Source organism: Zonotrichia leucophrys, chromosome 8 (genome assembly GCF_028769735.1).
Source record: "Zonotrichia leucophrys gambelii isolate GWCS_2022_RI chromosome 8, RI_Zleu_2.0, whole genome shotgun sequence".
Taxonomy (NCBI): domain Eukaryota; kingdom Metazoa; phylum Chordata; class Aves; order Passeriformes; family Passerellidae; genus Zonotrichia; species Zonotrichia leucophrys.
The window spans coordinates 30,918,353-30,944,495 of NC_088178.1; the positions used below are offsets into that span (position 1 = coordinate 30,918,353).

A 26,143-nucleotide genomic window follows, 5' to 3' on the forward strand; every position below is an offset into this window, starting at 1 on the left:
TTTGCACGTTTTGCTCCTATCTGCACACCACAGTACTGGATTTCCTTAATGGAACTTTGGAAGTGCTCAGGCACAGAGAATTTGATACCGAGTCTAGCTTGGGTACCCTCAGTCATTTGCTACAAGAGATTCTGATTTTTTAAAATTATTAAATTATTGTGCAATCTCAGAATCCAACAAACACTAAAGAAGGATAAAACCTACTTTGCAGCTTCCCTGAGATCAGTTACATTTCTTGTTTTCCCTCTTCCATCTTTGAATGTAGTCTGATTTGCCACGGTCAACACACCATTCTTCGTGGAGAAGTCTGGGAAGCATCTCTTCAGAACTATTCAAAATATCAAAACAAAGCCTGCATATTACATCTCATGTCAAGCTCTGCTTTTATCATGTGTGTTTTGCAACATACTTAAATAATTTCAGATTCACAGTCAATTGTTTTTCAACTGATTATATAGCAATATGTTGATTTGACAAATCTTGGAAGAGCCATTGCATTCAAAATTATGATTTTTATGCTTGGAGGTTTTTTGTCTAAGCTCAGGCAGGGTCGGATCATAGATTTCAACTGGAGATTCTAGGTCCTACCAAATAACAACAGTACTATACATAGGAGTTTAAGAATTTGTAATAAATGTGGAACTGACTCTCTGTCAGTATCTGGGCAGCTTATAAAAACTGCAGCTTCTCAAATATGCCATTTTATGGTAATAATGAGACCAGCCCCCAAGGACAGATTCAACTTGACTGATCATGAATCATATTAGCCCCAGCCAATATATAACAGCAAGTGTTGCTTTCCTTATATGCCAGATGAACTCCAGTACCAGGCACTATCACTAGATACTCTTGGAGATGAAGCAATGGAAAAAAGATACAAAGAGCTGGTTAGAGAGAGGGAAGAGGAGATTATAAAAAAGCGAGAAAAGGAGGTGTTTGCATACTTTTTTACTCTGCCCCGTTCTTTGCTGCAAAACATCCTTGGTTTCATTCCAAAGAGAAGAGCAGGTGAGTCCTCCGTCAGAGGTGTACTTCACATAACTATTCAGTGCTTTCCTTACCAGATTGCAACAAATACTGAAGCCAGGGCTCAATATTCAGTCTGATCTATCTCCCCCAGCAATTATTCTGAATAAATTATTAAGCAACATATCTTAACATATCTTTTCCTCCCACTGTGATCTTTGCTCATTGATGTAGTCTAAAAGAATATAAGAGCTTCTTTGCAAGGTATTTTATGTCTTTTGGGTCAGTACTTCAGTTTTCATACAATTCAGACTATGTTTTAAAAATTTAATCCGTATCTTCTCCTTTTAATGACATGTTCCTGGTTTACATGATTCCTACTTTAAAGTATGGCAAAAATAAACAGCAATTTCTTCTTCTGTAAGATTCTGGGTCAATACTACACTTGTGCAGCTGAGATGAGCTCTGAGATCAGTGGTTATCTACTCAGAAACACCTGCTGACCATAGTGACATTTTTTGCTCTGGAATTCCTCCATATGTCCTGCATAGCCAGCACTGCACTGAAAGGAGAGCTGCATTGTAACTGGGCTGAAGTATCGTTTGAACTTCAACACCTGGCCGTATGATCCTTCCAACATTTGTAGCATTTTCTTTATGCCAATGGCATCGCTTGCTCTTGCTTTGGAAAGCACAATTTCAGTTGAAGAGCTTTTGCTATCAGTGATGATTCAAGAGCAAGAAAGAGCTCAGCTTGACCTGATCACACGCTGAATATTCCCAGACGACTGTTAGAAAAAATATTAATAAATATTTGTATTTTCAAATTGAATTGATTTATGCTTTAAAACTGAATGAATGTGAATGTCAGATAACAAACAGCTCCTAGTGATGTTGCTGCAAAACACATTTCAGACTGGAGTTGTGCTTTAATATGAATGCTCACAATCTGCTAAGATGTGTATAAGAAGTAGAATCACTCACAAGGCCTGCTTGGAATGATCATCGAAGGACAATCTTCATCACGTAGGACTTGAGCAATAGACTAAAAAGGGGAAAAATAGGAATGCTGAATAACAGTGTAACAGTATGTTTGTTTTTCACCCAGTCTGAAGAATGCCCCAAACTGGGCTTTGTAGCCTCCTCCCCAAATTTCACTGGTGGAGCTGCAAGATACATTTATATCTAAGTGAGAATCCAAACTGTCATTGTGATTTGGGAAAAGACTGTTCTTTTTTTTTCTAGTGACATAAAAGACTTTTGGATCAGCATCTAAGCCAGAACTGACTGGACAATTGTTCCTTGCCTACCCTTTATCTTTTCTTTTAAAGAAAAGTAAGATTTTAATCCAATTAATGTAGCTGAATTGCAAGACATTTTAAAGATGGGAAAAGTAACCAGCACATTTGAGGACAAAATCAGTTGTATGAAGGATAGATTAATTTTCTTAGCTACCTTTCCAAGTAGCTATAGATGACTTAAGAGCCTTAAGAATTGGTTTGAGACACTCTACTGCTGTGGGGTACTTAAGTACTAAAGGATACTGCTTGCCACAGTACTGCAACTGAATGAGTAGCTGCAGGTAGTCTTTTAAGCTAACAGCAATCATTTGAAGAGTGGAGGTTTAGTGTGCATTCAAGACCTTCAGCCTAGATTAAACAAGTGTCAAATCACATAAATGGGACATCTCCTTATACGCTGAAATCAGAATAATTCAAATCTTTGATGCAGCTCAGTAAAATCATGCATACTAAATACTGCTTGAAGAAAAAATGTACTTTATCATCTACAGATACATACATACCTTGCGAGGATTGTTAAAACCGGGTTTGCAGAACTGTTTGAAGTAATTCCACTGATCTGGTCTATATCTGTAGGAAGCCTGAACATCAATGTAGGTTGCAAACCTGTCTGGGCACTTTGAGACACAAAGCTGCAAGAAAAGAAAAAAATAAGTAAAGACACACTCTGGGTAGAGAAGGGTAAGGAAAGTCGGTGTAATGAAAAAGCAAGAAAAATGCCACTGCCTTCATTAATGTTTACTGCTGGATTTAGAAAAGATATGTTCTCCTTTTGATTCCCTAAATGAATACTTCTAGAATTCTTTGATAGAAAACACTTTCAAAGTGTGTTCTCCTCATATCTGGCATATCAAGTCCCTCTCTGTATCTTCTTAGGTTCCACACATTCTGATAGGCAAGAAGAGCTTTCAGTCTGTTGAAAAGAGTATTATTTTTCTGGGCAGGAAGAAAAAACCTCTGAAGTCCTCCTCTATATCTATCATCAGCAGTACATAAGAGCAAGGGGGTGTGACAGCTACTTCTACAGGATACATACAATTTTTTCCTAATACATGTATAAGGGGAACTTTATTTAAACAAAGTCTCACTAAAATCTAGAGTCTCGGGTACTGTTATTCCATCCTTCTACACAACCTCTTCAGTCAATTACATCTATACAAATATTGTCAAGTTAGGCATAAATAACTCAAAAGTGACTTTTAACTGTAGACTAAGAAAAGACTTACAAAGCCAGGGGATGCCTATGAGAAGAAGTCATGCTCACATGACTCATGGTATAGCCATTATAAGCCAGATTTATGTGAGAAATCAGGTGAGGACTGGGGTTTATTGAATGCATCCACTGAGAAGTTGTGATTTAGGATATGGAGAAGCGGCTGCCCCGATGAACAGACTCTGAAGGTTCTGCTGGTCCCTGGAATCACACTAAAGACAGACATTCTGACTCCTCAGCATTAAGAATGTGTGGTGGTTTGAATTCAATCTTTACAGCAAGCTTGAGCCTTTTCTAGAAGGCAGTTTGTTTCCAAAGCTGTGCTATCCAAACGCCCTTTGCAAAGCTCTGCTGTCCAAGTACCAGAGAGACATCATGCACCAAAACTGTCGTTCATGTCAAGGGCATTCCGTTCTAAGTAATTCACCAAAAAGAATTTTGGGAAGAGGTCTTGTACTAATCCTTAAAACACAGCAGATACTGCAAGAGGGTCTTTCTATAGGAGTATTTTAGTCCTATGGACTACCCACAGGCCAAGGAACAAAGAAAGAAGAGTTTTGTCCTTGCTGGACAACAGGTGACTAACAAGTACACACTTTACTATAAACTGTTTGCTGTCTATGAAACAGGCAGTGAAATGTGCTGTCTATGGATCCAATGGACTGTATTAACTGTTTTCAAATCCAGCCTTACTCAAGAACTGAAGCTCCTCTCATGTTAGTTCTTGGGGGTTCTTCCTCCTGATATTTATATGTATAGGTCAGGAATGAAGGACCCTGTTTGCAGTTCAAAAGAGGAATCATCAAAAAAAATTTCTTCAGCATTTTTTGAAACAACCAGTCATTTAACCATCTACAGTAACAAACAGCATTCAAAAACAGCATTCTTAGTTTTGGAGATGTTGCATATTTGAAAACGAACAAAGTAACTACTCTGGTCCCAAAAACTCTCCTTTAACAAGTATTTCACCCAATTTGATTCATGGCCATTGCCAACCTGACCACAGCACCAGTCAAATCCCACATAATGACCTCATATTGCAGAACAGACTGAACTGTTCTAGTGAAAGAGTCTTAAGACTGCAGGGCAACAGCGTCAATGTGCGCATGTGGACAGATGGGGATTCCTGAAGCAAATCTGCAGCTGATGGAGCAAGTTTTCATTCTGACAGCAACTAGCCAGTCTTAAGAGGGTTCTTGCTCTTTCTTGTTAGAGATTTTCATGTTTTATGATCAGGAAAATTGTCTTGCAAGAAAGATCAGGAGGTTAATCTTAACCCACACAAATGCAATGACTAGGTTTATTTCACAACTTCACGAGGAATGACAACAAATACAACAAACAGAGTGCAAATTGTGAAATAAGGCAAGAATAAGCTTTCAAAATCTTCACTTTTGAAAGAGCCATAGGCTCCAATCACACCCAGATAATCCTGTCAATGGCAATATGCACAGTTTCTTGAACATGTTCAGCTCCAAAAACCTTAGGTATAAATCAATATTTTCTGCATGCACTGAATACTACTGGATAGCTGCCTGCAATGAATTCATAAATAAAAAATTGTTGTGTTCAAGTCAGTGGACTTTTTCTGTCTACTCTTATCCAAAATATACAATCTTGTGCATTTCCACTTCATTTTTCTGACCGTCACACACTACAGAGAGTGTGCTTGCTACAGGTAATTTATAAAACAACCATGTTGTATTTTGAAGGAAATAAACAACATTTTTTAAATCTAAACAAATACATGTCTCATTTTTAAGTACCATGACTAAGATGCAGGGAAAATATTTTATCTCTACATTTTCACTCACCTGTGTTGTAGGGCACTGTAGGTTTATTAACACTACGGGGCTGGCACATTTCAGAATGTTGAAGTAAAACAAAATGGTCTTGTTCCTATGGAAATGGATATAAGATAATAATCACCATAAATATAGGTGCTTATACATCCTACCATTCCAAAATTTGTAGTATACATTGATATTTAAGTTCTATTACTGTGAACATCCATACTGCAAATACAAGACAAAAAAAATCCCAGGTAGACCTTGAATGTTTCACATCAAGACATCTATGAAACCAGAAGTATTTGCTCTGAAGAATGATAATTTTGACACATTTTTATCTGCAGCATGATTTTAAGCTGAAACAATCTGTGTAGCTGTAGTCCTGCCTTGAGAGGCTGAGGTTTGTAGAATAACCCTGCAAAAACATCATAGTCTCTGTGCCACCAACATCCTGCACATGAAGTGCATGCAAACTCACCATCAGCAAATGCTTCACTGTAAAAGCTGCCTAATTTTTGTTGATCAGAAGGTGGCACCAAAATCAATCAGAAGCTTTTTATGGTTGGAAACCAAAAGCAGTTGTTCAGAAAACAGAATATAATATCATCTACTAATAACACTGACAAGATCTCCCTTGATATAAATAAGGGTCAGTCAGTCCCGCATATTTGACATCTACTGGAACTTGGAGCCTTGTGGCAGCTGTCACATAAGTCTGGATTTGTTGGAAACTTAGGACCCCAAGATCTCTTGATTTTAAGACTTGGGTTTTGAAGACAGCAAAATATCTTGTTAGACTTTGCAAAATCAGAAAATTATCAGATAGCTCTAGTGAAGATAATATGGCAGTAGACCTGCCCTTTTTAAACAAAACTTCAAAGCCAGTTAGTCTGGGTTACACAGTGCCCCTGCATATGCACCCCAAGAAATGGTGCATATGCTCCCCTATGGACTATGAAGGGCCACCAAGTTGATCAGAGAGATGGAGCACTTTTCTTCCATGAGGAAGGGCTGAGAGAATTGGGATTGTTCAGCCTGGAGAAGAGAAGGCTTCAGGGGTGTCCTAACTGTGGCTTTCCCTGAAGGGAGCCTACAAAACATTTAACCTGAAGGGAGTCTACAAAAAATATGGAGTTGCTACTTACTAAGGCCTGGAGAGACAGGGCAACAGGGACTGCTTCCCACTGACAGAGAGTAGGTTCATATAGAATATTGGGAAGAAATTCTTGGCTGTGAGTGTAGTGAGGCCGTGACACAGGTTGCCCAGAGCAGCTGTGGCTGCCCCATCCCTGGAAGGACAGGCTGAACAGGGCAACCTGGTCTAGTGGAAGGTGTCCCTGGCCGCGGAATGAGGGTTGGAATGAGCTTTGAAGTCCCTTCCAACTCAGGCTATTCTATGCTTCTGTGATGTGCAGGAGACTCCACAAAGCAGTGTTTGAGCCCCCACTGACCTTCACCATGGCACTGCAGCACAGTGGGAGCTCTGTCTTGTAAGCAGGATGGCAATATTAACAGTGAAGAGTGCTTGGGCTAACAAGGCTGCCCCTCTTCTATCTGTCCTGGTTCAACATCAGTCCTGCTTCTACATCTCATTGTACCCCCCAGACTGGGACATATCTTCTGTTTTCCCACCAGCATGTGACTCCCACCAATTGCTAAACAGGGCTATACCATCAAAGACACTATTTAGCACCACTGCACATTCAAACTCCATTTAAAACTGGGATCAACTCAACTGCCTGACATTTTTTACAATGTTAACTTGTTTTCACTGAGGTATATTCATTCTGCTATGCACTGTTTAAGAAAAGACTTATTCTGGCAAAACTAATTCACCACCACTAGTTGCTCTTTCTTTAAATTAGTAGAATACAATTTTGGACTGAAATGCCATCATTCTTCAATAGTTTCTTGATGGTATTTATGATCTGTGAGCTGCTCAAATCCATTAATTAATTCTTTTTTTTTTCTTTGCCCATTTGCTGGTATTGACAACAGAAAAGAAAGTTTAAATATATACATAACACATGAAAACACACATTGAGAATTAGATCTGTATTCTGTATAATGAAACTGTGTTGTATTCCATTAGTACATTATGCTCTGTAGAATGCAAAACGAGTTCAGAGATTACACATCAACTAATGGATAGATTACAGGCAGACATGAAGAGGTCTAACAGAAGAATTTCATGATGATACAAAAACAATTTCTTTGACTGCATGGCATTCTATGGAGTTCAAATGGGTTTTTGCACAAGCCGTGAATGTTGGCTTTGTTTCTAACTTGCCTTTTGTACTCCTCAGTGAGATTACCAAAAATACTTGTTACAAGGACAAGATTCAAAACACAAAGATTGTGATTACTTTCCAAGAAAAATGTCTCAGACTAAACCCTTGGAGACTTCAGAATACCACAGCTCTGGCTGAGTCTTTCACACTGCTTACTTTCAGGAGATCTGAAAAACAGTGGTATTGACAAAAGCTTCACAAGCACATCCTCAGTCCCATTCCGGGGACTAGAGGGACTCTTTCAGAGGAGTATCCTGGCCTACTGCCAGAAACACTCTTGCTTTTCTGGTAGGTTGTATTATGTGTATTATTTATATTTTTATAAGAATCTCCTCAATGTACCAAATAAATGCCAAAATGCAGCCTCAGTAGCTGTATTATTTTCCAGCAAGCCTATATAGGGAGGGTCACTTGTAAATACAAACCGAAAATCACAGTGTAAGAAATAACTAAAGGGAAGACTCAAGTAACATACAGAAAGATTGAATGGGAGTGAATGGTAAGAATCAGAGAGAAACACCTGGCTTCACATCACACAGCATATTGAAGCTGTGTGTCTGAGACTCCCAAAGTCACTTGTCCTCTACTTCCTACTGGTGACAGAGGGGACAAGGACAAGTTGCCAGCATGGTAGGGAGCAGAGAAGTGTTGCAGTGAGGGGAACACACACGCCACTATAACTTTTTCCTCCTTGCTTTTCCTCTTCAGGAAGTTTGACTCTCCAACAATTGCTATGAAGAATAGTCTTGAGTGTGGAACAGGTTTTCTTTCACTAGCCTGTTTCCCCTGTAAAAAAAACTTGAGAGGATATATAGGCCTAGCTCTACTTCTGTTCCAATCTCTATTTCCTGCTCCTCCCCTTCTGAACTGCCCTTTGGACAGTGGCTTCCAAAATTTTTTCCACAGAAAACTAAATGGAGAAAGAAAGAAGCAGCAAAGGATTATTATCAAACACTAGCATAGCATCCAGCTTCTTGACAGTGACAAGGGCATAAGGCATGCCTACAACTTACCTTTTGAAAGGAAGACGGTGGGTGAAGAAGCAAACCTTTTTAACATTCTGTTTCATAAACCATTTAGATTTTTAAAGAAAACATAGATGCAACACCTTTCTTCCCTGAGCAACTATTTTCATGTGTAATTACTCTGTTGGTATCAACTAACTAATTTAACTCTTACAATTCAAAATCTAAAATGACAAAAACAGAGACAAGTAAATGGAGCCATTTAGTTCCATTTTCCTCCTGTTTTCCAAGGAGGATGTAGTTACGGCTGCTCATCTCCCAGACTACTCAGTCTCCTTTCTACTGGCATAGGAAAAAAAACAAGAGCCTTTCACTACAGACTTTTATGTTATTTGGTGCATATTGACAAAAACTATAGACCAGGCTAAAATGCCTTAAGACTTCTTTTATCCCAAGGTGGATGAAGAATTACACAACAGGTTATGAATTACCCAAACTTTGGCAGTTAGAAGCTGTGCCAGCTAGTCACCTTCTATGCAACTGCTGACACAATCTTTAAGTTATATTGATACCTTACAAAAAATATTCTCTAAATGACACAAACAACTGCCTTACAGTAATAATTTGGGTCTGGATTTGCACTGGGAAACTAATACATTTCTGAGCTTTATTTGGAATAAATACAGAAAGAGTGTCTATTTGACAGTCTGACAAATACACTGTCTATTTGACAGAGACTTGAAACCTCACATCTTATTCACAGTGCACGACTAATAAAGGCATGTGAATGGATTTAGTACTCACTCATTGAGGGTATCTCTCTGACCACAGAACTGCCCATAGCTGTCAGTTGGATAAATCACTTTCCTGGGGTCCCCGTGCACCCAAGCTGCAAAATACACAATACCTCTTAGGATACTAGTCAACTGTTCATAGTTAATGATCAAAATTAGCTAGTATGAAAATGTATCACTTGTAAAGTACCGTTTTACACTTTGTAGATCCAGCACTGAAAAGTACTGATTAGTAGATTTCCTAATGATATATGAAAACGCAAAGCACAGCAAGTTCTACTAAGATATGGATTAAACTGTAAGAAAGCAATCCAATGCTCCAAGTCCCATCCAACCTGACCTTGAACACTTCCAGAGATGGGGCAGCCACAGCTTCTCTGGGCAACCAGGGCCAGGACCTCACCACCCTCACAGGGAAAAATTTCTTCCTAATCTCTAACCTAACTCTGCCTTCTGTCTTTACAAGCCATTTCCTTGTGCCCTGTCACTCCTGTCCTTGCGCAAAGTCCCTCTCCAGCTCTCTTGGAGACCATTTAGGCACTGGAAGGAGCTCTAAGATCTCTCAGAACGTTCCCTTCTCCCCACTGAACAACCCCAACTTGTCAGCCTGCCTCCACAGCAGAGGAATTCCAGTCCTCAGAGCACTCCTCCTCTGAACTCACTCCACTATGTCAATGTCCTTCCTGTGCTGGGGGCCCAGAGCCAGATGCAGGAGTGCAGTGGGGTCTGGCAAGAGCGGCAGAATCCCCTCCTTTGACCTGCTGACCACACTTCTTTCAACACAGCCCAGGATACATTTGGCTTTCTGGGCTGCAAGTGTACATGGCTGGCTCATGCCCAAACCTTATCAATCCGCATTGACAATTCCTTCTCCTCAGGGCTCCTCTCAACCCAAATTGTTTTTCTCTAGCTTCCGCTACCTGAAATTTTCCATCACAGTTACTTTATAATTGCAAACTTTCCAAACCGTGTCATTTTTTTTAAACACACCTAATTTTGAGTGGGGTTTTTTATCAGTAAACACATGGTTTTGAACTTCTCCCTAATTACCTGCACAAAAGCAGCTCTTCAGAGAAAGACCTTGGAACCCTGGGGGACAACAAGCTTTCTCTGAGCCAGCAGTTAAACCCCAGGGCCAAGAGGGTGATGGGATCCTGTGGTGCTTCAGGAAGAGCATTTCCAGCAGGTCAGGGAGGGATCTCTGCTCTGCCTCTCTGCTTAATCCTGTGAAGCACCTCTGGAGTGCTTGCTCTGGGCTCATCGGGACAAGGGGAATGTGGAGTCCTGAAGCGGGGTCAGTGGAGGCTGCAGAGCTGAGCAAGGACCTGGAGCATCTCCATGCCCAGGAAAGGCTGAGGGATCTGGGGCTGTTCAGCCTAGAAAGAAGCCCCAGCTGAGAGGGCCCTCAGCCCTGTCTGTCAGCATCTGCAGGGAGGGGGCAGAGCGTGAACCAGGCTCTGCTCCGGGGCCCAGCCATGGCACCAGAGAAACAGGCAGGGACTGAGCCCAGGAAGTTCCATCTGAAGATGAGGAAGAACTTCTTCCCTGTGCAGTGACTGTGCACTTGAACAGATTGCCCAAACAGGGTGTGGAATCTCCTTCACAGGGGATATTCCAGAACCATCTGGACACAATCCTGCACCATACGCTCTGAGATGACCCTTCTGAGCAAGGATGTTGGACCAGATGACCCACTGTGGTCCCTTACAGCCTCACCCAGTCTATGTTTCTGTGAATTACAATAGATACTGAATGTTAATTCATTACTTGCTTCTGTGAAAGGCATCACTTATTGATTGGAAAGCTTTGCACTAATATTAGCAAAAGGGACATTTCAATAAAAAAATCCTACATTCACAAAGCTGCTTCCCATCTATATGAAAAGGCATTACTATACCTCTATTTACTTACCCACAACTCCTAATGCAATGTAACCCAGAATGACAACTATGAAGATCACACAGCAAATAATATCTGTGCAGTGCCTAGGGACAAGAAACACTTTTTAAAAATAAGGTCTTTAATATGACCCTTCAAAACCACTGATTGTCATATGGTATTTTAACATCTGAGTAAGATATCTGCACGAGCACTTTGCAGAAATTTTAGTCACAAACTCACGTTTGAGGTGTAAGGTCCTGTTTTTGCAGCAAGACCAGCAAATAAATGTGTATGCTTTTTTTGCTGCAGACAACAGAACATATTGAAGAACAGATGTTGAAACAAGTAATACCTTACAACACTGAACCCATGAGATCACTTACCATACAAGTGATGATATAAGTGGCAAGACATACTACAGGACATCTGCCTCAGAATTCATTTTTAGCATCTGCCATTCTTTCTGTTTTCCAATCCATGTTTCCTCTTACAGAGAAACATTTTTAACATAAAAGAGATAAAGGGAACAGATTTTTTAAACAACTGGAGAACTTGAAATGTGTTTCCAAGTGTGGACACTTCTTTAGAGAGTAACAGCTTTATAATCTCACTGAAATAAACTTTTGGTGAGGTCGCGATGGTACAGGATCCAGGGTCAATATGATAGTAACCTAAGATAGGACAACTGCTCAAAATTGAAGAAGCAATGCTAAAACAGTACTTCTTATTTCCCCATCCTCCATTCAGAAGCAGTTCTGACACCACTCAAGCTTGGCTTGATACACTGGCAATAACATAAAGATACTTCACAAATTAGGACGAACTCCCTAAACAAGTATTTCTATTTATTTCTAAAATTATTAGCTTTCAGAGAGGAAGAAGTACATCCTGCATAGACAAGGATAGCGTGTTTGTGTTCAAATGATAGTATGACAAGTCTGTAGTGTGCTTCTCTGTCATAAATTTTCTCCTGAGAATGGTAACACTGAAGTAACTTGTGGTTCTCTAATTTGTTCTTCTCCGTAACAGCACTAAATGCTAGTTTAGAACTTAGCTCTCTACATCTGGAAAAACACTGAAAAATTGCCCATGATTAAAAGTTGGACTTGATGATCTTGGAGGGATTTTTCAGCCTTAATGATTCCATGATTTCCTTAGATGCTTTCTGAGCAATTTCACTCTGCTTGTAAACTAATGAACCTTCTAAGTGGTGACATGCTTTCATGTGCATTTCATAAAACTAAGTGAAGTCAAGCCAGATTGTTCTGCTAGGTGGCTCTGACACAAAGAGGTGTATCAGAACTACTACACATGTTAGACGGCAGATACTAGCTAGTGCAAGGCACACAGACTTGGCATTCAAACTAAAAGGACTTCAGAGCACACAGCTTAATACTCCCTAGTAATCATCGATCCTCAAGGGTAGTAAAGATGGTGGTCTGGATTTAGAAGACTTGCAGAATCAAATTCACAAGTTTTGCTAAAAAAATTTTTAACTCCTGTTCACCAAAAGAATTTAACAGAGTGGGTTATGATATTTACCTGTTATGAATAGGTCCTCTGAACTTCGGGTCAAATTTCCTTGGTTCACCTGCATTTAAAATAAGACAGTATAAAAGCATGTCGTTATTTAAAATAAAATCTGTCCAGAAGGAGATGTTAACACCAGCCTTTGAAGAGCATCTTCCATATATTAATATTTAATCATTTTTCTTAAAATCATTTCATATGGGCAATACCAGCAATTCACCAATAAAATTACCTAGGTTTTGTATATGAGATTAAAGCTTTTTTTCTTCCAAATTAAAAATATTGAGGCCCTCACATTTACCATGTAATAAGTTACCTTTAATGTACATCCTATCACTATGCCTATGCACAGGCTCACAATGTATTTGAGAGACAAGGATTATGCCTCCCAGTCACATGCTAAGTGTGTCTGACAGTGAGTAAACGAACACACCTCTCTGCAGTTACAGGTTAAGAGCTTCTGATTTTCCTCCAGAATCACAGAATGTTAAAGGGTTACAAGAGACCTTACATATAATCTAGTCCCAACACCTCCTGCCATGGGCAGGGACACCTCCTCCTAGACCAGGTTATTCAGAGCCCCATCCAACCTGTCCTTCAACACTGCAAGGGTTGGGGCATCCACAGTGTCCATGGGCAATCTGTTTTTCATGTGGCTATCCTGGTTAGCACAGCTCCAACTGATTCACTCAACATTAAAAAACCCCTATATTAAAAACCCACCAAATACTAACCCACCAACCGGTGCTTCCCATGGGGACCTGAATAAGAGAAATTAAAGTAGATCTCACTTGGTAAAGAGTAATAAATAATTACAGTCAAATCAAAATTTTCAAGATTGGGTTACTGTATGAAGAGAAACAAGCAGCTTTTCATTCAGCAGACCAGAATTTTGATTTTTCCTTTTGAAGCTAGCTATTCAGCTTTAGGGGACTTTTTCCTTACAAAGTTCAGTGATTGTGAAGATTTAGTGAACAAAATTCTGTGCAATGAAAAATTACTCCTTCATTCAAATGTCAAAGCTACAACACAAATTACTGCTTCAGAGTGCTTTTTCACTGCTCTGTTAAGGATTTCCTCATCTGAATATCCCTGGTATTACATGGTGCTATCAGCCTAAATTTCCTCCCCAGGGCCCCAAAGAAAAATACTTATTTTTGTCAATTAGAGAACAAGTCAGCAATTTATCAAAAGCAGAATTTGCTTATTAACTACATGCCAGACTTTGTTCTTGGTTTGTATCAGAAAAACCTTATCAAAACACACACACAGCAGTACAATAAACACAGCAGTTAATAAAATCCTATTTGCCCTTCATCTGAGGTACTCAGATCCACCTTAGCAAGCTCCTGCAACAAAAGTATCTTAATACAGAAGAGACCAAAAAAATTAAAACTTTAGAAAAGTGATGTATGACAGCAATGCTGGGGAGTGGAACAAGCTATGCTGTGATGCATGGTCAGGAAAGCAAAACTACCATACACAATACCTAATGTTGGGCAAACACCTGTATATTGAATGAACAATTTTGAACAGAAATTCCTACAAACCAAATATTTCTACTACAAAAAAATTCACCACCAGAACAAAACCATATGTAACATCACACCCCATAGACAGGTTCTGGCTTTAAGGCACACTGAAGCTGAACTTCTGTTCTTTGCTCTTACAGGATCTGTTGAGCACATAAGAACAGCCACACCAGATCACACAAAAAAATCCACCAAATCTGCACCCTGAATGTTATAAAGGGCCATATCTGAGGAGGAAGGCAACACCAAGGCAAACACTGCAGTATTTCCCCAACACTGATATCACAGAGACTTCCAACTGAATTTTTCTTAACTAAAAGTACTGACTTTGCATTTAATAGCTCTGAGTGAATTTTTTCATTCATTGAAAAATTCAGATTCAAGGAATCTCTATTTACCTTGCATATACTTTAACAATCTGCAATGCTCTACATCACAAAGTCAATCAAACATTGAAGTACTACCTCCTTTTATCTGTTTTAAGCTTGCAATCAGTTTATTACTGTACTGTGTAACACAGCATCATGTTATGCTAACAAAAATGTTACAAATTATTATACTCAAATGTCCTGGCCTGCTCAAATGTTTCTTGTACATAAGCCATTTCATAGTTTTGGTCATGCTTATATTCCTTTTCTTACCCTTTACTGCGCTACTACAGATCACTAGAAAAGGAGGGGCCAGAATGGCACAGGATACTCACCACGAACATTGGATGTGATTTATATAATCTCATAATGACTCTTTCTATCTGACTTCAGTCCATTCCTAACAATTCTAGCAGTCTACTTGCTTTTATGGGCAAACATTTTTATTGAGTCACCCATTAAGACTCCAAGTTCTCACTCTTGAATTTTAGTAGTTAGCTCAATCCCAGTACTGGAGGAGCCTAGTCTCCAAAGTTTTTCAAAGTTCTCCTTAAAAATTAGAACAATTAAGTAGAATGAACATTTTGAAACTGTACAGGTGACAAGTGTTAAAATACTTCTGGAGACAGAGGTATTTATCAAAAAGGATTTTTATAAACAACACTTCAAAGTGAATTTTGTAAAGTAACAAAAGTTGTAAAGGCAAACTCTATCCAGGAATCTATAAGGAACAACTGATTTCAAAAACACTGTTGAGAAGACTCCTAAAGGATTACACACTACAAAGAGAGAATGAGTCAGTCAAGCAATGTCTGCAAAAAAAGCACCACTCTTTCAAGATGATTGAAAAAGTCCAACATGATTGAAAAAGTCACTATTCCTTGTGCTTGGGGGCATGAGAGGCCTCAAATTAATAACTATTTCTAGATCATGGCACTGATCTAGAAATAGTCATTTCTATTCTAGATATGGAATAGAAATATTCTAGATATACAATATCTTCTTGTATATTCAGAAGATACAAACAAATTTGTAGAGAGAGTAGTGGGACTTATTAGAAAGAAGATACTAGGAGGTTTACAGAAAGCACTAAATGAATGTAACTTCAATGCCTGTGATTAAGCAAAGGAGCACAAAAAATAACAGTCTTCAATCACCATGCAAAATTTACAATGATCACTAGTTCTGTTTCCTCTACCAGTTAGATAAGCTAACCTCAGTTGCAGCAAGGATGGTTTAGATTAGGCATTAGGAAATTTTTCAGGACACAATCATATACTGAATCAGACTGGAATTTTCATCAGACTAAGTTTTTAAGAAAGGTTTATACAAATATCACTTGAAAACAGGAAAATGTAACATCTCAGCACACAGAGAACCAAATGGATCTAATAAATAAGAGAATAAAAACAAAGCACTACAGGAAGGGAGATCTAATTCAAATGGAGACTCTCATCTCCAACAAGCCAGAAGACAGATGCTGAGAAACAGAAGTAACAGCCACTAACAGCTGTAAAATTATTGCAGTACTGCAAGTCCCTTCCAAGAACTCACACCAGCAGTCTGTATGCTTATGGTGGCACAGTGTAGGGCAACACGGCTCAAACCACCTCCTCTGTCACTGAGCTCTTGGTATAAATTCATTACAGAATATGGTAAGAAACAGTAACAACATTCTAAGTTCAAAATACACTTGAATTCACTATCAGAATTAGTCCGGATCCCTGGAACACTTGTTACAGCTGATCACAACTGTGATCAGTTTCATGGAACAGAAAAAAAAGAAAAATGCCATTTGTTTAGTCTAAGTTTTCTATCTTAATTCTAAATTAAATTCAAATTCTCTACTTTATTACTACTATTCTTTAAAAATTCTGAAGATGTTTTGGGGGGGTGAGGTGGGAATTATTTATGTTTCTAGTATCTATATTGCTCCTGGTAAAAGCAAACCACTTCCCCGGCTATAAAAGCCCAAATATATTTAGAAAGCAAATTCCAAGCTTTAGGAGTTTGGTAGGCATAAGGAAGAAAGCAGTGGTGAGGGGAGACTTACACCTTTCACTAAGATTAAAAACTGGGATTATATTTTTTCTTTGCAGATGAGACAGATCTGTTTTAGAGGCTGCCTTATAATACAAAACTTGTGTATGTTGAAGTAAAATATCATTACCAGAAATAACTGACAAAGTATTTACAAATTCGGACTCCAAATAGCACATTAAGTTAATTGTTATACTTTATCACTGTAATAATTTTAAAGAGCAACTCTAAATTACTTACCTGAAGTAAAAATCAACAATATACACATGTAAAACTTACCTTTGATTTGCAATTTAAATAAACTAGCAAATGACATGCGTGAAAAAATTACAATATTGCTAATAATTGAAGAAGTTACAGGAAACCATTTGAGTCTGCATTCAAGCCCATTTAAGTGCATTGAAATTACACAGTTGAAATACATGAGATTTAGATCAGGTGTTTTGAATTGTTCTAAGTAAGCAAGTAAATTACCATGTTTTCCATAGTAGTTTTCTTCATCTCTATCCATGTTACTGTACCTGGATCAGTTGAGTAAGCTGTCTGTATGAGATACCAACTGTGTACTTCTGTGTTGCTAGCTAGCACACTTAACCCAGCAAGCAGAGATACACAAAAATACTATTTAAATAGATTTAAAAATAAAGGTGATTGTCAAGGACTTCTCCAACTAGAACAGAAATTCCCAAAGTAGGCAGGCCTTTCTCTGAATAGAGAGTTATCACTCAGTACCTTGTCAACCTCCCCAAGCCAGTCAGTACAAAGAGGAATGACTCTTATCAGCTTGTACTAACCTACACTGCACACACAGAAAGGGAAACACCTGCACCTTCCTGCATATGGAAGTAAATATAACCCCCAAAAAATCCTGATGATTTGCTAACTGAAAATAAGGTAAAACACTCTTGGCTACATTTCTGTAGCCTGTGCTACTGTGACAGTAAATAGTCTTTACATGCAACAGATGGCCACATCTTTCCTCCTCTATACATATGACTAGCCCTCCAAAGTTCAAGTCATGTAAGTCTAAAATGTAAACTGTCTGCTGTATACTGCATTTCCAGTATTGTCAAGTGGAAATCTATCTGTAGAAGTAGTCATAATTTACTAAATTATTTCTTACTAGTATGTACTTTTTGTATTTCTGCACAGCACAAAAGTGCAGAACGGAAGAGGTAACGCTAGAAGGTCTCAGCATTGTTACTTTGATAGTGTAGTGTTTTAATAGTGAAACGAAGTACAAGGCATTGTACTCAGTGTGTGAATCAGAAAGCCTGAGGCAATCTCTCCTTTGAAGCCACAAAGGAACAGAATCTGTATGTGGTGATCCTGACCAGAATGAAATTTCCATTCTCTGTGGAATATAATTAAAACACCAATTGTAGAATTTTGCAATGAAAAATGTGTACACTTGCATATGTACTCCTGTGATACTGTACAAGACACGGCTGAACTGCAAGCTGGAATGACAAAAACAACACTTTTAAGTCAGCCCTGTCACTGCATGTTACGCAATGACAAAGAAGAATAATCTCATATGATGTTTAACCAATGATGCCTGTGATATGAAGTCAAAGCCCATTTTGTTATTAGAGAACTTAGCAGCAATGTTCTAATGTTTACCAAACCAGTATCAGGCAACCAAACATTGAAGATGCAGACTGATCTCCTGCAAAATATTAACTGTTGACTGAACCCTGGTACTTAACTACCTCCCAAGACCTCCTGTCATTCTTATGCATATAGGAAAAAAAAAAAGAAATGCATGAGGCCAAATGACTGATTTTACTGTGCTCCCATTCAAGTTTGCACCTCTGTGAAAGGCTGCTTCACGAAATCTCAATATAGTAAAGGAACAGAAGGCACTGAACAGACAGTGCTAAGCAAAAATGCACACTAACTAACATGCATCTGGTCAGCAATATATTACTCAACTTCAATAAACTGCTATTTCTGGTTTGATAACTATTAATTTCTTCAGGTTTCTTCCTGGTGTTTGGTCAACAATTACACATGCCAGTGACTAGAACTGGTACAGCTTTTTAAGAAAACAGTGTTTTTATTACCAAGCCGTTGGATCTGCATGCATAGGCACTGCTCCCCCCTACTGGAGCACATCAGTCAGTTCAAGTAATTCAAAATATTGCTAGAAAAGGCCTCAGCAATAGTAAGGCCTCCACGTACTCAAGCTGTTAATTTAATGTTCAAAGATGCAAGCGCACAAGACAACAAATTAGGCTGCTACCAAATGCACGGGGTGTAGTAGGATTGAAAGACGTTCATCCCAGTTATGTTTCTCTAAAAAAATCACATTAAGATTTTGATTCTTCTGATGTGTTCTCAGGAGGATAATAAACAAATCCCAACACAAGTTCCTGCAAAACTGATCTACCCCTTTCAGAGGCAGAAACTTCTTGAACACATATAAAAGCCTAAAATTTTCAAAGTTTACAGTCTTAATTTTGCAAAGAATCCAAATAAATATTTGAAATGTACTGCTGTCTAGTGGTAGCCAATTTAATTATACTTAGAAGATTTTTTAAGGCAAACTTAAGGTACATTTTAAGCCCCATGCAATATTCCTTATGCAGACACAGCCTAATAATCCTAGTAATGTAAAATAATACATTATTACTCTAAGATACACGTGTTGAAGCATTCTAATACGTCAAAAGATTGACATTAACACAAAAACATCTGTTTCAGTAAGTCTTGTACCCGGTTTACTGGCATGCTGGGGCTTTTTTCCTCTTTGAAAGAAAGATTCAGGTATAACATTTCTTATAACATCATGTGTTGCATATAGGAAAGACCTTATAAAATAAGGGCCTTGTTACCTTTGTAAAATCATGGCTCAGGCCTGCTACTTTGGCTAAGAAAAAAAGAACTATGGGAAAGTGACTCAGCTGAATTGGAGGTAGAAAAACAATTTATATAACCATTACATGTTCACATCATGGTTTTTACAGTGGTTGATTGGATTATGTTTGTTACGTTTGAAAACTATGTAACTGATAATGGGTTAACTGCTTAAGAAGGCCTGCTTTTTGCAATTAAGAGACTCTCCTTCGCACCTGCCTGGGGACTCTGCATTGCTTTGCTTCACACAATCATGCACACATAAATTGCAACTATAAGAAAAACACACTTATGATTCCTCTCCTGTGTAATAAATCATACTAAATGGTAGCTGCCTTTGAAATATCTTTTATGTGCCAGTATAAGTTTCTGGACTGCCATTATGTTACGGATACTGACTCACGACTTGCAAAAAATGGAAGGGTGAAGAGAGGAGTGGTAGATGAGATAAACAAGTCACCTCATCACTTAGCTGTCCTTTTCTTTATGAAGCTGCAAAGACAGAGATCTCAACATGAAAGTCAGTTTCCACCTGCAGTCCAAATTTCAAAAGTGACTGTTGCTGACTTACAGTGAAGCTGAGGGCATTCAGCACTGCTCACAAGCCAAGTGCCATTGCTGCAAGTCTTACCAAAGGACAGAATAAAGGAAGAGGAGGTAAAAAACACAGCACAGTGAAAGGCAAGAGTTTATGGTTTCAAGCAGACCAAACTACTATGAACTATTTAGTTTTACCCATCATTCAGATTCCTTTGTTTCCCAAGAAGTCCAGGGCATGTGCACAACATAAAGAGAATTGGCCAGGAATCCTGAGGTCAGTGATTGTTCAGTGGAGAAAGCTGACCGTTTTTCTACTGTGGGTCAAAAACCAAGCACTAAATCAAACTCTAAGAATAAAATTATTATCATTGCAGTCTCCTAATTAGCCATGTAGCTGAAAAAGTATGATGTCATAGCCTCAAGACAAAGTGAATGACAACACGTCATACTCCCAGATGACTATCAGTGCAAAGATTCTGCAATATTTTTTCCTGAAGGTGACTGTACAATTAACATGCTGTCCATGTTCACTTAACATTAGAAAAAACATGACCAGCATGAGATAATCTCATGTCAAAGGCCCACATTTAACATTCTCTTAATATTAGTGACAGCACAGGCTATTAGGCTGGTATTGAAACATACCAGTTGTCAAACAATTACCCTCAGAAAGGGGACTGAAAATGTATACCATTAATGGATTACAAGCAAATTATCAATGAACTGCTATTCTACCATGCGATCAAAAACATCAATAGCTGGTGGAACTTTTACAGCTCTCTGAACAACAAACAAAATATTCTCAGCAGTTTGGGTCACATACAGCGCTTCATTTCAGTTTCCATTTCAATGTGCTTATTAGCTGTTCCCTCAAATTCTTCTTTGGAGCTGAAATTGTCTGTCCTTTCTTTCCCCAGCTTCCATTTCTCATTCTGGTTCTGCAGCGAATGCAGCAACAAGTTTCATGGAATATCCAAGCAAAGACACAGCTACCAAGATACTTCTGAAATGGTGTGACGTGTGGGAAGAGTACTTCTCTGCAAACTCAACTATCCTGCAAGATATTTTTTCAAAGTGAGGTTGGGCCCAGGAGACTGGGTGAACTCTAGAACAAAGCAAGTTCTGTCTGTTAGTTATGTTTGATGCAACTGTTTTGTTAAATATTTCCTTTTCCCCACACTTTGATGTATTAATCCAGTTAGAAAGGGCTCAATCTTGGAACACATTCTCATGCTTTAGAAAAAACAGCACCTAAAATATAGCTGTGACAATGCTTTACCCAGAAAAAGGAGTGTTTCGAAATAATCAGATGCTTTCTACCAAGGATCAGAAAATGCCACTTTTCTGTTTCTAGTTTGCTTTACTACAGTTGATCTAGAATGACAGATGGCAGTTAATGATATTTTCTCCTAGCAGAGTCTTTAACCCCAAATGGTTTATACCATAACATATCATTGTAACTTTTTCTAGTTATTCTTATGCAGTAAAATGCTGCATGCATATACCGTACCAAGATCTTTTCAATAAATCATTAAAATAGCACTTTTATAATCTCAGAGGGAGGGTGTTAACTTCAGCATCTACCATTTATAATCACAACACAGCACTGTTGCTGCTGGGAAAAGAAGTGCAACTATACATGTTTTTTTTATATATAAAAATGCCAGGTGGATGAAACAAGAGCTGGATTATTCTGGACTTTGTGTGCACCATCTATATGCCACTATTTAATTTGTACAAATGCATTGATTACTTTGGAAGCATGAGAACAGTCCGACTCACAACCTTATGAATAAACTAGTGTCTAATTCACAAAAGCCACGTTGAAACTGCAGTAATCAGAGCCTTGACCACAATAATTTTGAAGATGCATCTCTCTCTGTATACCAAGGCCTTTTCTAATAGCTGCATATTAAACCAAGAATGGTCAATGGTTGCCTGTATTTGTTTAATGAGTTGGCTTTTTTTTTGAAAGCTAGATATCAAATTCCTAATGCAACATGTTAGTGAAATGTCCAGTATAAAATGAACATAGCTATCACAGGTCTCAAGTTGTTCCATAATTCCAAATTTGTCAGTCAGTATTAGTAACGCAATTTTCAGAAACTTAAGGTTCTTTCCTTTCTCTCCCCTCCTTCCTGCACAGCCTTTTTAAACATTTAAAAATGCAGCTTGTGTCTTGAAGACAATGAATTGTCAGGACTCCAAATTTTAAAGACAATTACCTCTGTTTTATTTCCCCTTATGGTTCTTCATGTCTCGGGGACTCTCTGCCTGGTATGCACTATCCAGTTACTGATGTAGTATGGATGTATAACACCTCTACTTCAGCAGGAACTGCCTGCTGAGCACATTCAGAAACTGGCAAATTCACTTTTACAATTAGGAACCCACTTTTTAAGAGGAACTGTATTCCTGCAGGTAAACATAGAAATTTGAACATAATGTTTACACAATTACAGAATGTAATGTATGGAGTTGGTAGGGACCCTCAAGGATCATCAAGTCCAACACCCCACATAGAACCATCCCCAAGAGTCATATCACGTGCCCGAGAGTATTGTCCAAATGTTTCTGGAACTCTGTCAGGCTTGGTGATGTGAACCTTTTCCTAATAGCCACCCTAAACCTCCCCTAAAATGACTTCAAGTCATTCCTTCAGGTCCTGTCACTGGGTACCAGAGAGGAGAGATCAGTGTCTGCCCCTTCTCCTCCCAGCATGAGGAACTTGTAGACAGCCATGAAATCTCCCCTCACTCTCCTCTTTTCAAGGCTGAACAAACCAAGTGGCCTCAGTAGCTCTTCGTACAGCTTCCCCTCAAGGCCCTTCACCATCTCTGATGCCCTTCTTTGGATGCTCTCTAAGAGCTTAATATCTTTCTCATATTGTGGTAACCAAAACACACAATACTCAGGGTGAAGCCGACCAGGTGCGGAGCAGAGCGGTACAATCCTTCCCTTGCTCAGCTGCTGGTGCTGGGCCTGATGCGCCCCAGGCACAGTCAGCTCCCCTGGCTCCAGAGCACTGCTGACTCATACTTCAACTTTCTGTCAGCCAGCATCCCAGGATGCTTTTCATAGCACTGCTTTCCAGCATCTCATTCCCCAGTCTGTCTCTATATCCTGGGTTGCCCATTCCAGGGGTAGAATCTGGCATTTGCCCTTGTCAAACTTCATATGGTTGGTGATTGCACAGTCCTCTAGCTTGTCTTTCTGGTTTTGGTTTTTTTTTTCATTAAACAACAACAAAACCCCCAACACTACTATTACAAAATTAAATGAGTCTGGTACCGAAATCAAATGGAAGGTGTAAAATAAATAAGATAACCTTTTGCTCCGGAACAAGTGATGACTTATTGTTAAGGGTAAATCACACTATTAATAGCCTTTCACAATTCATTTTTGGGACTAACAAAATTTATACCACTAAACCTTTAGTACAAGGTTCAAATTCCACAAAAAGTTTACATCTCGTGGACTCTGACCTTTGATAATTATTATCATTTACTGTACGATAGACTCTTGGTCCTACACAATTAATTACTCCAAAATGCAGACAATTCATAGATTTGTCACAATTTTCCATTAAGAACTAAAAACAAACAATAATTTTAAATTGTCTTTTACTTCCTATTGATTTTTATAGTAAGAAGTATTTACTAGAAATCAACTATTACAACCTATTTAGAACCTTATGTTGCAAATTTAAGATTTCTTTTTGATGCAAATAGAATACTGGAAGTGGCATTACAAATTATGTTTTCCCTTCTATTGAAGTAGAAGCATTTGCATAAGAGCTTTGTAGCTTAGACCAGTTCAAAACCAGAAAAATTAAATGAGAGTATTCTGTAAAAGAAGCATATACATAAATTTCTGCTTTTAAATATAACATTAAGAAATTACAATTTATTTTTTTTAAATTGTTGATTCACTCAAGACAAACTGCTGCCTCTCACCCGTTGTTTTTCAATAGAATATACAAATATCCACTCCCACAGCTGTTTATTCTGAGCGAAAGGGGGCCACAAATTTCTGAAGCATGGTCTTACAAAGTAGCACAAAAATTTTCCTGGGAAAATTGTTTCTACTATTAAATGCACAGCTTTCAGGAACTCTTAGCCCTATGGTCTATGAGAATCTGGCATGGGAGCTGCACTCAACTACGACGGCTGATTACTAGAGAAGACAGAAAATCACCCAGAAAATACCCCTATATAGCCTGGAGAATTAGTAAAATTTTAATCAGTTTCTTTAAAAAGTCCCTGGATGCCATTATTGTATGACAAGCTGTTGCAACACATTTTCTGTGGGTGTCACCACCACTCTCCTTGCATTCCATCTCTGAAATAAAACCATTCTTTTGCTTAGAGAAATTGAAAAACTGGAAGCAGAGCAAGGCATTTGCTGCCCTAGTTCAGGTCTACGCCTCAGGCATGCCCTTTCGGTGCACATCTGAGTGCGAGAAGCGCTAATGCCAAGCCCTATGAGCTCTCTGTTCTGCCCCAGGCCTGGGTTCAGCACAGCCACGGGACGTCCTCCGTCAGCCGTCTCTGGAGAAGCTCCGGAGCAGCGCCGCGAGGAGGCCTCAGCCAGGCCTGATCCCCGAGCCGCAGCTCGGCCGGGCCCTCACCACGCACAGCCCAACAGCTTCGCGCTCCTGCCCGACGCCACGGAGCCTCCCGACCCTACTCAGCCCACGCGGCCTGACTGCTCTGCCCGCAGCACCGGCCCAGCGTCAGCTCTGCCTGCCGGCCGCAGGCTGGAGCAGCCCCGGGCTCGGTCGGACCTGCTGGCGGTGCTGAGCACCGTACAATAGGCCCTGCAGGCTAGCCCAAGCCCGGCACCGGTAGTCCAGCTCCCAAGGCAAACCTTGATCTGGCAGCGGGATGGTTACATAGAGAGTGACTAATTGATTTTTATTAAAGAACAATGTAACAGAAGTCCAAGCATATTTAACATTAGTAAAACTTTTTCCCTCAAAAGAATATTCTCCACAACAGCTGAAGGGTTGTTTCACTCAAACATTACTGAATACTAATAGATCATGTCTGCAGAGCAGTGTCTGGTAAATTACCCTACATAAAGCTGCACAATTTAACATATGACATGTTGATAGCTCAAGGCATTTCCAAAGCTCGAAAATGTCTTATTTTGCCTTTAAAAAGGGCATTCTTTGAAGCAAGCACCCACAGTTTCACTGAAAGACCCACTGCCCAAATGCGTGACCAACTTTTGCACATGGTCACTAGTACTCAGTATGCGATTAGAATACAGAAATAAAACCGTTCAGATGGGGATTTGGTGAGTCATAAGTATTTATGTTTATTTAACATTGTACATAAAATGCATTATTATTATGAATGTCTGCCTTTCTGTACAGTCTCTGTACTGCATACTGTCTGGTATAATGAACAAAGCACCAGCTCCTAGTTGTTTCTGAACCATTAGATATACACTGACAATTAAGAGTTTGTAAGGCTATGTTAACTAGATGCAGTATTTTAACAGGCAGGCACATTTTCATTTATTTTGCCTTCATTTCTGAAACCTCTGCCACTCACTGTAGGATGTGCTCTATGGTCTTAGCAGTGTTAACAGTGGCTCTGTGTCTGGAACAGTGAATACATTCTCTAAATTATAATATGGCCAGATTCAATTTAATAATATATTTGAGCAAATACAGTTGCTCAGAAAGGGTCAGAAGTAATGCTTTATTCCAAGTTTTTTCACTTATTAATAAAAACAGACTTCTACTGTTTTCTCTATTTTGTCTTCATAAAAGAAAATACTCTGAAATCAAAAGCTTGACTTCACACAAAACCTACACTGTCTTTAAACAAAAGAAGAGGACTGTGACTACTGATGTTTTCTGTTTTCTATAGGCTTCTAAAGGAACAACATATTATGCTAAGTTGGTGTGCATCCTTTGAGCCAGGTTCGATTCCTAGGACTGTTAGCAAATAAATAATCCACTATTAGTTACAGGTTTTTATTCCTCAAAGAACTTCTTGGCATTTCCGACATACACAATTAATGAGAGATTGTTACACACTAATGCAGAAAACAACGTCTCC

At 39.0% G+C, this 26,143-nt stretch overlaps 1 protein-coding gene across 4 annotated transcripts in view; it reads right to left on the reverse strand.

Annotated features, from left to right (window-relative positions):
- Nucleotides 1–26,143, reverse strand: part of SLC44A5 (solute carrier family 44 member 5) — a 67,534-nt gene that overhangs the window by 24,054 nt on the left and 17,337 nt on the right. For 3 of the 4 annotated variants that reach the window (XM_064719456.1, XM_064719454.1, XM_064719453.1), the window contains exons 2-8: nucleotides 12,743–12,791; nucleotides 11,231–11,304; nucleotides 9,330–9,414; nucleotides 5,294–5,378; nucleotides 2,770–2,898; nucleotides 1,950–2,010; nucleotides 205–328 (exon numbers count right to left, since the gene is read on the reverse strand). In XM_064719456.1, the coding sequence (XP_064575526.1) occupies nucleotides 205–328; nucleotides 1,950–2,010; nucleotides 2,770–2,898; nucleotides 5,294–5,378; nucleotides 9,330–9,414; nucleotides 11,231–11,304; nucleotides 12,743–12,791 (607 nt within the window). Of the gene's footprint in view, nucleotides 1–204; nucleotides 329–1,949; nucleotides 2,011–2,769; nucleotides 2,899–5,293; nucleotides 5,379–9,329; nucleotides 9,415–11,230; nucleotides 11,305–12,742; nucleotides 12,792–16,949; nucleotides 17,064–26,143 lie in introns of those variants that run through there. The other variant, XM_064719455.1, reaches the window with a different exon arrangement.